Raw genomic sequence first — 18,453 nt, forward strand, 5'->3', positions numbered from 1 at the left:
TCAGCCACTTGTGAGTCACGTGACACGAGATGATCTAAGGTTTTGGGAGGAGCTGTATTTAATTAATGTATTGGAGGCCCTTATCCGTTTGACTCCACCTGTTGTGGAGCCCGACGCCCATAAATGTTTAAAAAACTGCTCTTTTACAGACGAACATAAAGAAAACAGTGACGGGGATGAGTTGGCTTCCCACCGTTCATTTTTACACCCCTCTGCACATAGTAAATATAACACAGTCTCATGGTCCCATTGATGTAAATGTAACCTTAAATGTGTATGTAGTGTCCCCCCAGCCCACACAAGTGCGTCCTATATACAGCAGATAATCCCACTGCCTTGTTAATCTCTGGATGGCTTATTGGGACGACTACACTTTATTTACTTTACTGTACTTCACTCACTTGTGTCGAATTGCTGTTAGTCTGCAGTTTGTTTTATCTCTAGCTCATCATTTTTCCTTTACATGCATGTATTAGTTATTTCTGATGTTTAAGTCTCCAGGTGGAATCAAAATTATATACTGATACATAAATAAAGTAGATAACAGTGGATTTGTGCTTTTATTCTGAAATCTTTCATGTTAAAAATTATTTTTCCAGTCCTCTGCGACTTTGTGCCACATTTTGTGATCACGTCCAAAGCTATAACATTTTTGTGGTTTAATATTTAAAACTTTATCAAACAGTTTTCTTCGGCAGGTTGCTCCATCTACGTCCATGGCAGTATTTGCAGTAACCAAAAGGCGTCACTTTGTGTTGAAAGATGTCCGAAACATGAGGACTCAGATAAATAAATAATTTTTTAAATGGACTTCAACATACGTGATTTTAGGCAATGTAATGACGGGAGGTCAAAGTAGATTTTCACCACTCTGTTGCATTAAAGATTTGCATAATGCCGCATTTCTTGGTGCAAGCTCTCTCGTTTTCAGCACATTATGAGATAATTGTGTGTAAATGACGCCCATGGCAATAACTCCTCTGTATGTTGACCGAAGCAGAGCCTGAGCTGGTGTTGTTTCTTTTTGCTCACTTCTGGCCAGAAGGCTTGTGTAAGTGGAGGTACTCTTCACCTCCAACATATGGACACAGGATTGTGGATGTTATGCACATTTACAATTAGAGAATATCTCTTGTTTCATCAAAGGATCATCTACAGTACATTGTGCTCTCCTTCTCATGTAATGCATGTCTATTAATTCATTTTTATTTGCGGCTAGTTTGGCTTTCTTTGTTTGTTCTTGTATGCTGAGCGGTGGGTGGAGTTGATTTATTGCATCTGTGTTTGTTTTGTTATAAAAATACCTTGTTTAAAAAATATTCTGAACTCGACATTAAAGGTGCCCTATGTGGTTTTGTTTTTTGTATTTAAAAATAATAATTAGGTAATAATGCAAACTTACATTGAAGCTAGAAATAGTGGCAGCTGAGAAGGATCCTATAAATATAAATAAAGTCAAAATTAAATTGTGTTCAGCAATGAAATTCACTTTGTTAAGAATTTTCTTCTCTTTCCTTTAAATTTATTCCCCAAAGCGACACAGTGCACCTTTGAATAAATATTTCAGGGCTGCAACCCACAATTATTTTCATCACCACTTGACCTGAACATTATTCCCTTGAATAATTTATGAGTTATTTGGTGCGTACTGAAATTCCAGAGCACAAACTGACGTCTTCATGTTGTTTGTTTTGTTTGACCAATCCAAACTTTAACCTGCGGAAAACAAACAAAATATTCAGTTAAGAGCGACAGAAGACAAAAATAAAGCAGCAAATCTTCACATTGGAGAAGCTGGAACAAGCTCTTCTTCGCTTGATAAATGATTCAAACAATTCAATTATCAAAATTGTCAGGAATTAATTTTCTTATTGATTAACTGACTTGTTTAAAATACTTTATAATTACTAAACACTAACTGTACTTAAAAAGATACTTAAATTAATACTGTTTGATTAAAATCCAGGCTATGCAACCTTAATTTGAACTTTTAAATTGACTTTTTATTTAACCAGGTAAAAGTGACAACTTTCACACAAAAAGTATTGAAAATATTTTTTTTAAGTAAGCATATAAACCTGAGTGCTGCTTTTCAGCTTCTTTAAACTGTTTTGCAGGAGGCACCATGATCCAAATCAAACCAACAGCTTGAGTTAAACTTCCTCATGTGTCCCCCGGTCCTGCTCTGGCTCTCGACCCTGTGTTTGAGAAACGCAGCGCGTGTTTTGCTCTTTTCCAAAACACTTCGTCCTGCCGCTGTTTGGAGAGTGAGTGCTGCTCAGTGACAGCAGCTGTGATCGGCAGGGGTGTCATTTTCTTCTTCTTCTTCTTCTTTTTCTTTTAAATATGCTGCTTATTGACTGGGCTCGCCAACGAGGATGAAACTTCGAGTCACCTCCTGCTTGTTACTGTACGTGTTTTCACTCCCGGGTAGAAACTTCCCTGCAGACAGGGGGAGGGGAAAGAGATGAGGTAGTGTGCGTTCATGTGTGTGTGTGTGGGGGTGTGTGTGTGTGTGTGTGTGTGAGCTCTCTCGAGGCAGCTGGAGGGAGTAGTGAGACGGGCCGAGAGAGAGAGAGAGAGAGAGAGAGAGAGAGAGGGACGGTGAGAGACAGGCTGCAGACGAGCCGTAGACAGACAGAGAGGAAAGCGAGGCAAACGGTTTGAGGGCTTGCGTAATGGTGAGTGGTGTGCGTGCGGTATTGATCCAGGTTAACACTGCCGGGACCTCCACCTATGGCAGGCGGGCTCAGCCTTCCAGCTACAGTATAATACCTTATGGTCGGCAGATTAAAGGATGAGACCTAAGGAACAGGCTTGCACAACTCAACATAAAGCAGCAACAGAAGCAGCCATGAGGAGCAGCTAACAGCGGAGGCGCAGTATGAGCTGGTATCCACCTGTCAGTAGCTCTTAGCGCTGAGGTGTGTGTGAGAGAGAGGAAGACACAGAAAGTACATCAGTGTGTGCATGTAGAGGAGAGTATAGGCACACCAGTGGGCTATACATTAGTGTTTTAGCTTTGTGTGTGTGTGTGTGTGTGTGTGTGATTGCGTGTCAGCTGCGTCCCTGCAGGCTCGCTGTGTGCCTGTCAGTGACAGTGCTGCTGACTAGGTGCTTTGTGACGGGGGCTCAGAGGAGTCCTCAGTTGGTGGAGCAGCAGCGTGGAGGAGCAGGCGAGTGTTTGATGTGCGCAGGACAGGACAGAACAGCGTGGCACATGACTCTGCAAGTCCGCTTTGAATCATCTTTCTGTTTGTCTGTTTGTTTGTTTGTTTATTTATTTAGAGAGGAGGTTGTGGCTCGGTGGCAAAGGGGGAAGTGGTTTCCGCAGCAGAAAATTAAAGTGTAAATGGTTGTAATTGCAGCTTGTTGAATGTTTGCACGATTAGCAGGAATCGGTCTGCACGGGACTGCACATAATGTTTCCTGTCCGTCACATTAAGTAGCCTGTGTGGGGTTTTTGTTCAGTTTTTATGTGTTTGAAGGCTGTTGGGAGGTCTCATTGGTGTATACACTCGCTGGCTGCTTTCTTAGGTGACCTTGTGATCCAATACAACAGCTCTGCATTTAATTCTGATGGATCAGAGCTCCTGTAAAAAAAAAAAAAAAAGCAACTGTCAGAGAAGTGTTAATTTCACCACATGCCTAATCACAAATCACACTTTAGTGTCAAGGTGGATACACATGCATTAACTTTAAGATGTTTAAAGTCTCCCTCTGCTCAGAAGTGTTTTCTGCTTGGTGTTGTGCAGAGTTTGACGATATAAAGCTGGTTTCACTTTCATCCGCTGCAGGGGGAAAGTGTCTCTGTTCTCACCTTGACTGTGAATTGAACACGTGTAGCTGATTTATGAGAATGATTTTGTGGCTTCACACAATCGATCACGATCCAATGTGCAACTTTCAAGAGTTTGATGTGGAAACTTGAAACGTCCAGCGCAACACTGACAATGGGCTTTTGTGCAATCTTGTGTCCAATAGTCAAACGTTAAGATGAAGAAATATTTATTTATTTTCAGTAACTATTATGAAAGTCGATTATTCTGAGTAGTTTTTTAAAAGGTGCACTGTGAATGTTTGGGGAAGAAATTGTAATCAGATGAGAAAAATCTTCATTGATTGATTTTCAGGCCTGAACAAGCTAAATAAACAAACTGTCTTTAAAGGACAACACTTTGTTTATATTTGGCGGACCCTGTCACCCTTTTAGCTTAAAACACCGTTCTGGGGACCTTATTCTCCCCTGTGGACAGTCTGTTTATTTGGTTATGGAAAAATATATTTTTCTGAGTTTGTATGATTACATTATTTATATGGTAAATATTACATTTCTTTTCCAAAACTATATAGTTTCCTTGAAGGAAGAAAAAGTCAAAATTCTCTGACTCCAGCTTCTTAAATGTGAACATTTTCTGGTTTATTTGGATTGTGGGGAAAAGAAGATGTTTGAAGACGTCATCTCGGGCTTTAAAAACTAACACCAACAAACAACAAATCATTTATTCGAAGAAATAATCAACAGAATAATCAACGATGAAAATAATTGTCAGTTGCAGCCCAAATTGACATAATCATAGATAAATATGAATTTTAAATAATAAATTAAAGTTTTTAGTGGGAAATCTATATGAGGAGCTAATTATTATTCAAAGCAATGTCTTTACATATCTTAAAATGTGTCTGGAGGGAATTTTAAGCTGTTCAAACCTGATAAAGATCCGACTATAATCAAAATGTTCCTTATTTAAATAGATATGTGTGATCGAGTCAGTGTGCGGGTGTTACTCTATCCACTGATCGGTCTTTGGAGGCTTCCCATTCAGAACTCCATTAAGATTTGATGACATTTAATCTTGAAAAGATTGCTTCCTCTGGTAAATAGTAAGGTTTACTGTCCAGGTAGTAGTATCAGACTATCACACTCTGTTCTCCCTTGAGAAGATCCAATCCAGCTCTGACTTGTTGCTCCATGCTGCAGACTAATACACTGCCTTCTGCCTCTGTAGTCAAACACTGTCTGGAAGAAACTCCAGCAAAACATGTATTTTGGTAAAAGTGGACCAAGAATGTGTTCTGCATCAAAATGTAAAGGTTTGATTTAAAATATGTGAATGCATGTAGCCATACTGAGAGCCTCAGTCGCCGTGCTGGAGCAAAGTTTTCATTTAAATAGAAATGCATTATGACACAGCGATAACAGCAGAACATTTCAAAACGCTCATTTCATTGCCTTAGCAGGCATGACGGGAGAAAATTTGTTTTGTGTCAGCTGGGCACCCCGTGGCATTTTAGCACTGAGTGAAAATTAATTTGCGGCGATTACACCTGAGAAATAATAAATCATTTTACATCTGCGACAGTATGCAAATAGCTTTGGACACTCCTATAGGATGTCTGTATCTCATTGTGAGCAGATTGTTTTCTTACTATATAAACTACATGTCTTTGAGCTTGAAGTGTAAAACATAAGAAGCTTTACAAATGCTTCTATGGATACAGTTCATAATGGCCTAAGACTGTCTGAATCAGACTTAACATTAACATATCTCACGCTGCGTGCTTCTCAAACATGAATGACTTTCTTAGCCTGACTCACTGAAAACCTTTTGAGTCATTTCTAATTATCTTCGCCATGTGACGCTGAATCATTCCCTGATACAACCAATAATGTACTTCAAACTTCCAGCAGACCTCGACAATGAACTTTACTCCACATTTAATGGATGACAAGACACCGTGCAGTCTTTTCCTTATTTACATCTCGAGCGTCGAGCAGCACACAAACGTCAACAGGAAGGCTGTGGCTTCCATTAGAGCTGCGTGCATGTGCCTACCTGCCTGCCTGCCTGCCTGCTTGCCTCTCGGCCTGCGCCTCCCTGCCTCGGTGCCACAGTGAAAAACTAATGCACCAAAGAGATTCAGGCAAGCAGGTAAGCCTGCTGAATTCTGATGAGTCTCACCCGCCGAGGGCTGGGAGGGAGAAACAGAGGCAGGCACCTGAGCGCTACACACTGAGATGAAATGGTTAGCAGCAGCGTGCAGCCGCGGCTTTGTTCACTCTGCAGTATCAGTATGAAAACTATGTGGTTAGGGAGCAATGAGGACAAGCAGGTACAATGCTTGTTTTCTTAGCGAGGATGAAGCACGGAGAGATTTTTGATAAATGTAAATGAATGCCTGGAGGAAATAACAGGATTTAATGAAAGTGAACGTAACGAAAACTGTCACCAGACACAGTTATTATCTTTACCTTTGGCAATTTTAAGTACAGTATATATATTCTTTCAGATGAGCCATGCACTGCCTTTTCCTTGTATCTCCACAATGTAAGGAGAACTTAGCAATTTATTCTCCCAAAAACAGAAACAGAAGGTTTTCCTTCACTCTCAAAAACAGCTAATATGTCAGCCGATTAGGGTTGTACGAGATCTTTCATGTTATTATAACCATCTCAGAAAATAACACATTTTCACAGCATAATGGTATGCGGTCCCACTCACTTATTATAATTATTATTATCAGTCACAATGACTCTTAACAGAATGAAAACAGAACGGTTTCCTGGTTGAACAAACACATTATTATAACTTCACAAAATATTATCCCCTGACAGACATGAAACTTGATAGAAACTTGATATATAATTTTTATATAATTATATTTTATATATATATAATAAAATATAATTTTTTTACAACACTAATATGGTAGAACTCAATACAAATGTACACAATTTGATCCTTTCAATTTTGATATCACAGTATACCTTTAAAACCATATATCACTGGCTGCAGCCTCACACACAATGTTATAGTGATGAGCTTGATTATTAATTCATAGTTAAAGCTGCTGTTATCAATAGTTTTACCATTTTAACAGTGGATCAAATGACATCGTTTTACAACCCTGATTCTAAAAAAAACCCTTAATAATAACCATCATTAATAACTGGCATATTTAATATTAACTTAACTTTAAGAAAAGTTTTTTCACTGTTAAAGGTGCAATATGTAAGAATTGGCCACCTATTTAATTCAGACTCAAAGTAAATATGAGCAGCATCTCACCAGAGTGACTAACTGTGAAGTGGATTGTACCTAATGATACCTTGTTAGCTCAGTTAGCCGTGCAGCTAGCTGGACAACTGGGGGAGTGTTGGTGTTTACACCGCTAGCACAGGAGCTTTGTACTGATGGGACAAAGATGTTTTCAGGCCCAGTGCTAGCTGGTTAGCATGCTAACTTCAGGAGATATCTCTACAACAGTGCGTTGACATGTTTGACAAAACACCAAACACCAAACCTGTTATTTCTTCAAATTCTGTTTTTTTTTTTTGTTAATGTTTTACACTAGAATTATACATATTGCACCTTTAACTACTAGGACATGCTTACTAACCATTTATTAAACAAATGTAAAAGTTTATAAACATCAGCTTTACATTAAATGGTTTATAAAGCATTTCAGTGTTTGTTCTCCAGTTTAATTAACTTTAAAAGTGCCATTTATTAAGGATGATTATTATAAAGTGTTGGGACGCTGTATTAAAATGCAAATAAAAACAGAATGCAATCATTTGCCAACACGGTGGTTTTATAAAGCGTTGAACCTCGCCACATCCTTGTTTGTGAACGACCCTTTCATGCCCAATCATGATACTATCACCTGCAACCAGAGAGCCTGTTCACCTGTGGAATATTCCAAACGTGTTTATTGAGCATTCAACAACTTTTCTGGTCTTTTGTTGCTCCCGTCCCAACTTTTTTGAAACGTGTTGCTGGCGTCAGAATGAGCGTATATTTACAAAACTCAAAACATTAAATAAAAACTGTCTTGGCTCTGTTTCCAGTTGTCAAATAGGACCAGCAAATGATCTGGTTTATTTATGTTTTACACTGCATCGGCATTTGTGTGTCACTCTCGCTGCTTTTGTCATGTCCATCTGAAGGGGATGTTTTCATCAGTATTTATTAGAGGGAGAAAAGGATTGTCCTTGAAAGAAAAGCTCGATTGAAACCCAATTAGATGTTCATTCATTATTCATTTATGAACGGAAATGTTGCTCTTTGTATACTGCATTTTGAAGTGTTTTAATGAATTCATCTGAAGGGGACAAATTCAACATTATTATTATTTCCAGGAAATTGCTTGTACATGTGAAATAAAACATTATCTATAAAAAGAAGATAAATGTGTGTTGGCCTTGTCCGGGCTGCGTCTGTGGAAATTGTTGGTTGCTGTAAATAATATATATGTAACGCGCCTTTGCATGCAGCCTGAAGAGCTTCTTCAGGGTTTGTTTGTCCTTCTGGAGGACAAATAGCAACAAATCTGCGTGGCTGAAGGACAATAACGATGCATCGACACTTCTCTCATACCAATCCTGTTATCTCTGCTCCACAACAATTGGATGGGCCTTAGAGAAGCTCTTAGCAGCACTGCACTGCACACAAAAAAACGGCCTGAGCTCGCTCTTAATCCAGCGACGGAGAGTGGGACACAGTGGGAGCGCGGCCAGAGTTTGAAAAGAGAAGCAGAGGGACATTGTCCACACAGTAGGGTCTCCTGAATATTGTTGACTTGTTGCTTCCTCTCTGAGATTTCAGGCGATTAAGAGCTTAAGGGTCAAAGCTAGAAATTGGGTTAATTCAGATTAGGCGAGTCTGCGGTTGGCATATAAGGACCACCAGACAATTCAAACCACCCAAACTGACTCATATAATATAGTTTCACTTCTACACTGGCTGTGAGTCAGTTGCAGGAATAAGACGAGCACTGACGTATTTGTCAGATTAGAGCTTTACAGCCTTTACAATACCGATGATGTGAGAGCCACGGGAGCTCACGTACATGCACATGTAGCTGTAAATGTAGCCGATTATCAGATGATCACATTATGCTGCACTCAGCACCGAAACGTCTCACTGCTACACATAAAAAGAAGCGGACACATTAGTGTTGCTTCAGACAGTCCATATCACTGGATTTGTAATATGATCATGTAATAGGTGCATAATCACACACACGCCTCCAGTGTGATTAATGACCGCACAGGTTTTCATTTCCTATTTTATCTGCATGGTATGGTTGCGACGAAGGCCGGATCATCTTTCATTTTGAGAGTCATCAATTATCTTCGGTGCAATATGAAGTCTTTCACGGGACCGGTTCGACACTGATGTGGACTTCCTGTGTCTATTGTGTCGTTATGTTTTTTCAGTGGGGACAAAGAGCTTTGTCAGGAGGGAGCGGTGAAGAATAAAGATTTCAGTTTTTCTGACGTCCAGTGATGTTGCTCAACATTTTATTACAGGGAGTGAATCATCTCTTTAAGCAGTAAAGGGGTACTATGTAGTTTCGGAGAAGAAATTCAAACTCAGGATTGTAATATTTAGAATATTAATGATGTAATAATACAAACTCAGAAATATTTTTTCTTCCATAACTGAATAAACAAGCTGTTCTCAGAGGAAAATAAGGTCCCCAGAACACTGTTTGAAGCTGGAAAGGTGGCAGGGTCCGCCAAATATAAACAAACAGTATGAAATTGTGTTTGTGAATCGAGGAGTTTGTTTATTTAGTTTGTTTAGGCATTTAAAAAAACAGTCAATGAAGATCTTTGTCTTTCTTCCCTAAACCTACATAGTGCAGCTTAAAACATGTGCCCACATTGGTGTAAAATCATTCCAGAGCGGTGTATAATCTGAGTCTTTTTTACTGTTGCTGGAGGTGTTGACAGCTAAATGGATGCATGAAAAAAAAAAATTATCAGTCAGGAGAATTTTCCATTTAGAAACAATTAGGTGGGAGTGTTTCAAGTAGAGGTGACTGTTTGTGTTTGTTGTGAGCTCTGTGAAGCAGACTGAAAGGCTATTTGGGATGCCTTTTTATTCGTCCACAGAGAGAGAGCCTCCCCGCTGGGCACAGAGGCGGCCGTGCCCCGTGAGCTGTCGCTGACAGCACGGGCATCAGGGAGGGAAAGGTAAACAAGGCTTTTAAAGGCCTCATTAAACTGAATCCTTGAACGAAAGAGGAAATGTTTAATCATTCACTCCTGTGAGTTTCTGTTTTAACAAAAAAACAGAGGGTTTGCTCACATTCAAGGAGCTCTCAAAGATGTCTGAAAAAGACCCTGTGACTTTGATGTTGTTTGGTTTTCAATGGCATGAGTGACTTTTTAAAAACAAAGTACTGACATCATGACAAATTGAATAACCGTTCTGTCCTCTTCACGCTGACTGAGTGTGTCAGGCATATGCAATGCAAAAAAAAGTGCTCTATACTTCCTTACACTTTATATTTTACAGGTTGTACACATTATTACTCTGTGTATGCCTTTTAATGCACCAGTCAATTAAACATAAATTATCTTAAATACAGGAATGTAACTAAGTACATTCACTCAAGCACTGTACTTAAGTACAGTTTGAGGTACTTGTATTTTACTTGAGTATTTCCATTTTCTGCTACTTTATATTTATACTCTGCTACATTTTGTAGGGAAATATTGTAAGAAGTGTAAGTATGACTTTCATGTACTTTTTTAAAAACACTGTTTAAAAGTTATGAAATAGAAACCTTTAAAATACTCACATTTGGGAACCATATGTGTAACAAAAATAATCCATTAACCAACCTTCAAGACCTTTTAACGGCATCTCACGGTCTTCTTCAGTGAATGGAGCTTCAGTTGTAGCTAAATACATTTATTTAATTACTACAGTTAAGTACAGTATGAGTAACTTGTACTTAGTCTCAAATAAAGTACCCATTTTGCACCCATTACCCATTTACCAAGTACTTTTTTTTTTTTTAAAGTACTTTTACTTTAATACCTAAAGCACATTTTGCTGCTAATAATTGTGCCCCTTCGGGTTGGATTTTGAATGCATGACTTTCAGTTGCAGTTGAGTATTTTTACATTTGTTTATCTTCTGCTGCTGGACATTAGGTGTAAGTGTCACAACAACAAGTAATATGTTTGCAGTCATATCTCTATATTTGATAGATAATATCTCCCTTTGACTCCCAGTACTTTGCATCACATCCTGTAATCTAAAGATTTAAGATTTTATTTTATGTTAATTTCATCTCTGTCATTTGTGGTGGAATTCGTGCCCGGGCCGTCCCACTGCGTTTCTTTGCTTCCACCAAAGAGAGTTTAATTTCAAAGACTTTTCCGCTTTTGTACTGACAGACACATGCTCTTTATTCAATCATCTCTGTCCACATGCAGCCCTGTGACTCATGTGTGGGGGAGCTGATGTGGAATCTATTCAAAACCCTGTCCTTTATGAGATAAAAAAAATATTCAAAGAAAGTCTACGTACGTAAACAGGGAATTGTTCCTTACCAAGGCTACAACTAAGGAGTGTGTTTGCTATTGATGAATCAGCCGTTAATCGTCTGGATTAAGTGATGAATTGTCTGTTATAAAACATTAGAAAGAAGTGAATATAGGGCTGTAGAGCCTTAAGTAATGGCATTAAATATCTTGTTTTGTCTGACAAGCCATTCAAACCAAAACACATTCATTTGCTCTAATGTAGGAACAAGAAAAACAACAAAATCACATTTGAAAGCCTCGAACTATTACATTTTTGGCACTTTTGCCTGAAAAATGACTTCAGCAGTTTAATCAGTTATCAACAGTTTCCGATTAGCTTCTGCCAGTCAGCAACGTATCATTGCAGCTCTATTCCTTACAGTTCTTTAAAGGAAAAGTTCACCCAAAAATGAAAATTCAGTCATCATGTACTCACCCTCATGCCGATGGAACGTCAGGTGAAGTTTTGTTGTTAACAAAACATTTCTAGGGCTTCACAGCAAAACAGCGTTGGAGCATTCTCCTAAACAACTGAAGTAGAAACAAGAAAAAAAACCCAAAAAAACATAAAATGGCTCCATACAGCTCACACAGCGTAATCCAAGTTGAGCTTGTGCACCCACTTCAGACAGGGTGCACGCTGACACCTTTAGCTTAGCAGCTACAGTGAGGATTTCGGCTCAAGAAATGTTGTCATAATGTCTTTTAAAACCAATTTAGGATCTCTGGAGATTTGGATAAAGCCTGACGAGCTGAATGGGGCCATTTTGAGTTTTTTTTAGGTTGTTTTTTTACATTTTAAAACAAGTCCCTATCTACTTCAGTTGTTTAGTAGAATACTGAAATGCTGATTTGCTGTGAAGCTCCAGAAATGTTTTGTGGACTTGTGGGATGACAATAAAACAAAGCAGAAAAATAGGTTTTGAATGTGTAATTCCTCCACGCAGCTTTTGATGTTCGTCTTTAGGATCACTGCAAACTTCTTGCTTGGGGTGAATAAATACCCTCTTTCTCACCCCTCCGTCCGTCCGCCCGCCCGCCCTCTCAGAGGTTAAAATTCCTCCGACCGCTCCGTATGCATGTGTGTGTTAGTAAGCACGCGTGTGCGCAGACACGGCGTCTTACCTCGTGCAGGTGGGTGCAGTAAATATTAGCTTTTCAAATGAACATGGCCACCCTCAGATATTTAAAGGCCGAAATTGAGAGGCTTTCTTTTTTCTCTTGGCAGGCCACTCTAAACCGACAGCAGACAGCGTGGTTACATTCAACAAACATTAAGTAACCGTTGACTTCAGTCTGCATCTTCTACTGCAGCTCAGTTTGGGAGAGGAGGAGCGGAGGGAGAGGGCGCCGGGTTCACCTTGAATGCAAACAAATAGATATTAGCAGATATACAACACCTCTGGGTTATTCCCTGATTATAACACACATGACCAAAGGACAGCTGATGTCTGTGGCTGGACGTAAAACGCTGTAGATGGACAATAGTGTATGCTGCAGGGTGGTGTGTATCGTCGGCCTCTCCCTGCTCTGGAGACAGACAGAAAGCAGTGATCTTATGGTCAGCCAGCGGCCGCAGGCATGCTGAAAATGAGACCTTGAAGAACTGTCGGGAGGGCGCTGTCACTTTTTCCGAGAGATGTCCATTCGGGGAGCTTCCTCTGCATATTTCTGAATGACAGACAAGCAAGTGGCCTTTAAAACAAGTGTGAGCTGCACAGAAGCACATAAAGAAGTGCTTGATAGTGGCTTTCACTTCTCACGAGCTGGACGCCTCATTTTTCCGAAAATGGAAGACTCACATATTACAATCACATATTCAACACATTAGACATCTTTTTGCAATGTCTCCACCTAGAAAGAATAAAATATAGTTTTAAAGGCTCGACTGACTGCTTCTACAACCTATTGCAACCATTTTCATATTATGTAGACAGACTAAAACTGCGCTCTCCTGAAGCACAAGGGTCTAGTTCAAGGGCCCCAAACCCAAGGCCGCACTTTAGGCAGCCCTGATCTAGATACTCATGTTGGACTTTAAAAGCTCCATTAAGCCTGGAATGTACTTTATTTATTATTATTTACTTGTTTATCTGTTTATTTATTTATTTATTTTGTGTCCAGTCTCTGTATTTAACTTATTATGACAGTTATGATTTGCAATACTCTCTGAAAAGGTACATTTTCCTTTTCTGTCTGTTAGCTGAAACAGCAAGGTTGATGCCATGTAAATACATTACCTACATTACATATAAAAGCAAAAAATACACTTTTGAAAAGGAAAGGGATCCACGCGTCAAAGCGATGAAAAGACAGTGAGTCAATATTGATTAAAAGAGCCAACGGCTTACTCAAGGGCAATAAAAATTATTGCAATTATTTTGACAGAAATTGCCATGACGATATGATTCACAATTAGTGGGAATGGTTATTTTTGTGTCCAAATTGTCATTTTCACTTACAATGCTATAATCAAATCAGGATGGCGTGACATTTTATGGGTTCTGGACCAAACAAAGACTTTTTCTTACGCCAGGAGAACAAGATTTGAAGGCCAGGGCATGTTTCAGTATGATGCTGTTTTGTCACATATTTTCTAAAAAAAACTTGCCACCTCTTGTGATTTGGATACGGCACTTGGCCATATTGCGATTTTGCTAATAATATATTCATTATCAGGTACATAATTTTATTTATGGTTACTACTAGAATAGGTTCAATACTTTAGTGCTCTAAAAACACATCCGTTTTCTCATACTGTCCAGTGCTGCAGCTCTGTATCCCCCTCTCTCTGAAACGCTCTGTTTTAGCTCCTGTCTCTTTAAGGCCCCCCCCCCCCCCGAATACCCAGTCTGCTCTGATTGGTCAGCTCACACACACTTGACCCAGCACTGCTAGCAACAACAGAGCAGCAATTCTTACGTACCAAAGTAGCTACTAGGCATAAATAATGCAAATGTGCGACGTGGTGACGTAGTGTGATGTCACAAAGTCACTGAATTAAAGGCGGGACTACTGATGAGGCGTTTAAGGAGCAGTGTTTACTGTGGGAGAGAGGAGCTTCTGTTGGTGCTCAAGAACCTACAGTATATAAAACACTAGATGAAAGGAAAAAAACAAAAAAGCATAATAGGTCTCCTTTAATTTGCAGCCCAAACTCTGCTCACCTCTCCTGTAAACAGTACAGAGGACGTTGTTGCTGTGCTGCAGTTCAGCGTCGTGCAGTCTAACATTACATCAAGGTTACAGTTGACAAATCAATCAGTTACAACACAATAGAGAACTGGTCCTCCTGATTTCACAGGCTATTTACGCAGACGGCGCTGAATGAAAGGAGCTTTTACTTTCCATATTCGGCAGCTCGGGGATGCCAGCGTTGTGTGTTTTGAGGTCTGGAGTTGGCCTTAAACACTTTGCAGCTATTGGTTGCTCTCGGATGGCAGGAGGTTGTTTACTACGTTGAAAAAGGTGATGTGTTTTAGTGGTACAGAGTGATTTTTATCGGTTTACCCTTGTTTGGATACCGGTTGCCAAGAGAGATCTTTCATCGAGCCACTCGCTTTAAACCACCGACAGTGACAGAGAGCTTGCAGGCCGCCGTGTGGTAGGACCCGCTGGGGAATTGTCAGTTTATTGTTTGTCTTTCTGGGCTTTTGTGTTCGTACATGACAGAGGATGAACCAGACTTCACTCATTATTTTCTGTCGTTTCATTTAAGAGGATGTGAAGTCACTGATAGAGATTTACAAATTTGCTTAAGTCTTTAATCCTGAATATAAGCAACAATGCATTCAGATGTATGAGGAGAGGAAAGGAGAGGAAAGGAAAGGAAAGGAAAGGGTTGTCCCAAATCCATGTGACGTTGTAAATCTCCTTTTTTTTCTTGAGCAGCACAATCAGAAAGAGTCATTCATTCATGTCCAGCTGCCAGCTCCCTCCTCTCGTCCCCTGCTCGCTACTGACAGGAAAGTCTGAACCGCGGTCTTTTTGCGCTCAGACGTATTCGGAGAAAAAATTGCAAAATCTGTACGGGGAAATGTGTACAATCCTCCTCTCATTATCGCTTCTCATTCCTCCTCCACTTCATGTCCTTGCCTCGGTCCTCCACTCTCCTCTTCCTCCTAATTGTGCTGAAATGCATCCTCCTCTCTGCTCTTTAGATCGTTGCGGAGCAGGACTCTCTCACGTTAATGTGGCTGTTAACAGCTTGTGGTCACCGAGCGGTTTGTGTGACTTCTGCACACTCTCCGGAGAGTAGGAGGCTGTGTGAAAGCTCTGGACATTCTTACAGTCAGCTCTGACTGACACATTTTGATTAAAAATCACCTTAAAGATGTGATTAAACCAAGCGCATATTCAAATATAATAATATTCTTCATCTTGCCGTTTAAGGGTTTGATCATCTTTGTCGTTAATCACGAATCAAACTCACAAAGGCTCAAACAGCTGCCAGGTTGACAAGACACAAAAAATAAGGATGGAAATCGAAATGATTGTGAATTGAAAGCAAGAGTGCTGCATTGTCGAGGAATAAATGAATAAATTTTCAAGGAATAAATGAAAATCTTGTTTGTTAGTTGGGTGGTGTGGGTATTTTTTCTTTTCTTTTTTTGGTTCCTTTTCTTTGTCTTCTTACTCAAGCTAACCAAAAACACTTCTCTCGGGATGGAGGAAGCTCGACTTTATGGTTCACGAGCTGGACACTACCGATGCCATTTTTAACCAAACCACCTGTGACTTAAGTTGACTATTTTTCCATGTCAGATTTCAGCACTAGTTTTTCAAGTCAACTTCGCCTTTATCACATTTGGATTTATCTGTGAATTGTTTGACTTCTAACATGGACGCGGGTTAGGGTTAGTGGGAACTAGGGTTGCTGATGGGGCGGCACCACACCCATAAACGATGCATTATTAAAACCATCGAGAGAGAGAGAGAGAGAGCGAGATAGTATGTATAACATATGCCGAATTTACAAAAAGGCCCAAATAATTAAGAATTTGTCATTGAAAGCATTTCACAAAGTTGATAAAGTGTCTTGAAACTCAACAACTCACCGAAATTGAGCGTTTTGTAAAGGGAGTCTGGGGAACTTCTCTCTCTCTCTTTATTTCCTTGCCATTGTTGACTGTAGCTGATGTGGTTTTCAAGTTAGCTGTCTGCTGTAGTACAAAACGTTCTCAAATTGTTATAAATTGTTGTTAATAACTATTAGATATATAGCCAAAATCAATTAATATTAAAAACATGGATGTCGTGCACCACTGACTGTGACTGACTTCCCATGTCCCTGACTTCAAACCAACTTCTTTCAGGGCCCAATCTCAAATTTGTACTGATTTCGGTTTCTGAATGGGGTGATACATGACACAGATTGCAGTGTCTTCATTCTTGTTTTCAGTCAGTATGTTGTTCTTCATGTCTTTTCGTGTCACCTACATGTCTAACAGCGAGAGTAGTAAGAATAGCACTCGTAGGAGGGTGTTACTGAGAGGGACTCGCTGCTCTGTGATATACGTCTTCACCTACACACCTACATTTCCTTCGGTGGCTCTGCGAGAGTCATTTGATTTGCGTAATGAGCTGTGGATGTTACACAAGTAAGCGTGACACCAACTGTTTAATTACACACAGTACAGCTCTGCCTCCCTGCCCTCGTCATCCCAACGTCTTTCCCTCTCAGCTGTTGATACGGCCAGTGTGTATAAGTTTCTGTAAACAACAACAGATGACTGTAACTCTCAAGTGTGTGTGTGTGTGTGTGTTTATGTCTGTAAGTGTGTGGTTCAGGTCTGTTAAATCCACTCCGTCTGTGTCTCTCATCTCTGCAGGAGTCGGAAGATCCAGATCCGGAACATTCCCCCTCATCTACAGTGGGAGGTCAGTTGTTTGTCTCTTTGTGTTTGTGAGTCTGTGAGTGTGTGTGTGTGTGTGTGTGTGTGTGTGTGTGTGTGTGTGTGTGTGCGTGTGTGAGACAGTGATGCCCAGTTGAAGCACCAGGTAGCACATAAACCAGTGACTCACCAGTCTTTATACTTCTCTGTAGTTTTTAAGTGCATGTGCGTGTGTTTCTGTGTGTATCTGTGCTTATATCAGTGTGAGTGTTTGTTACCGTGACGATGACACTGTGTCTGTGTGTCAACATCTGCGAGCTCGCTGGGGTCCGAATTGTTTCTCTCTGTGTAAGTGTCTCTGTCATCATCCCTGCGACTCTCTCCCTGCTCTGGGTTTCCACTGGTTGTCTACACGCTCGATAAAACTCGTTAAACTTTTCAGACCAGTTAGAAATTAAAAAGAATGTCAACATTAAAGGATAAGTTCACCCAAAAATTTAAATAAAGTTATTATGTACTAACCCCAATGCTGATCGAAGTCAGGTGACGTTTTGTAGTCCACAAAACATTTCTGGAGCTCTGCAGCATTCTCCTAAAAAATGAAGTAGATGGAGACAACTGGGGGAAAAAAAGCGTAAAATAGTCATCCGAATCTATCATCCGAGTGTAATCCAAGTCTCTGCAAGCCCTGAGATCCCAAATTGATTTGAAGAAGCTATTTACACCCTTTTTTAAAATCGAAATCTACACTGTGACCACTACACACCTCATCTAAAGTGGGTGAAAGAAAGTAAAGTCTTTCATAACTTAATTACTAGCTGCTTACAAATGGAATAACTAAACCAGGTTTCATCAATACCAGCTTAGGCTACACAATGTCTTAGCCAGTAAACCTAAATTTGTATAAATCAGTTACTAGGAGACATCTGACATACTACACTCAGAGGTGAAAGAACTGCTTATATCCTTCACTTGAATAAAAGTAGAAATACCAAAGTTTAAAAATACTCCATTACAAGTAAAAGTCCTGACTTAACAGTGTTACTTAAGTAAAAAGAAAATAAGTATTATGAGCTATATGTACTTAAAAGTGTTATATTATTATGATTCCCATTCTGCTTATACTTTCTCTAACCTACAGTTTATTTCCCAACAAGTAATATGAGCTTTACAGACCACTCCTGCCTGATCAACAAGAGTTTTTATGGGTGCTATCATGCCAACTATGAGATCAGTATCGCTGGCTGAGTGATTAACAGAGGTCCGTGTTAAAACTTTTGTTAATGCCAT

The 18,453-nt window shown here is 39.8% G+C and overlaps 1 protein-coding gene across 1 annotated transcript in view; it reads left to right on the plus strand.

The window, feature by feature from the left end:
• igf2bp2a (insulin-like growth factor 2 mRNA binding protein 2a) overlaps nt 1–18,453 on the plus strand; it is a 64,086-nt gene that overhangs the window by 19,077 nt on the left and 26,556 nt on the right. The window contains exon 3 of the mRNA XM_073474208.1: nt 17,161–17,209. Coding sequence (XP_073330309.1) covers nt 17,161–17,209 — 49 coding nt within the window. The remainder of the gene's footprint in view (nt 1–17,160; nt 17,210–18,453) is intronic.

Source organism: Pagrus major, chromosome 9 (assembly GCF_040436345.1).
Source record: "Pagrus major chromosome 9, Pma_NU_1.0".
NCBI classification, from domain to species: domain Eukaryota; kingdom Metazoa; phylum Chordata; class Actinopteri; order Spariformes; family Sparidae; genus Pagrus; species Pagrus major.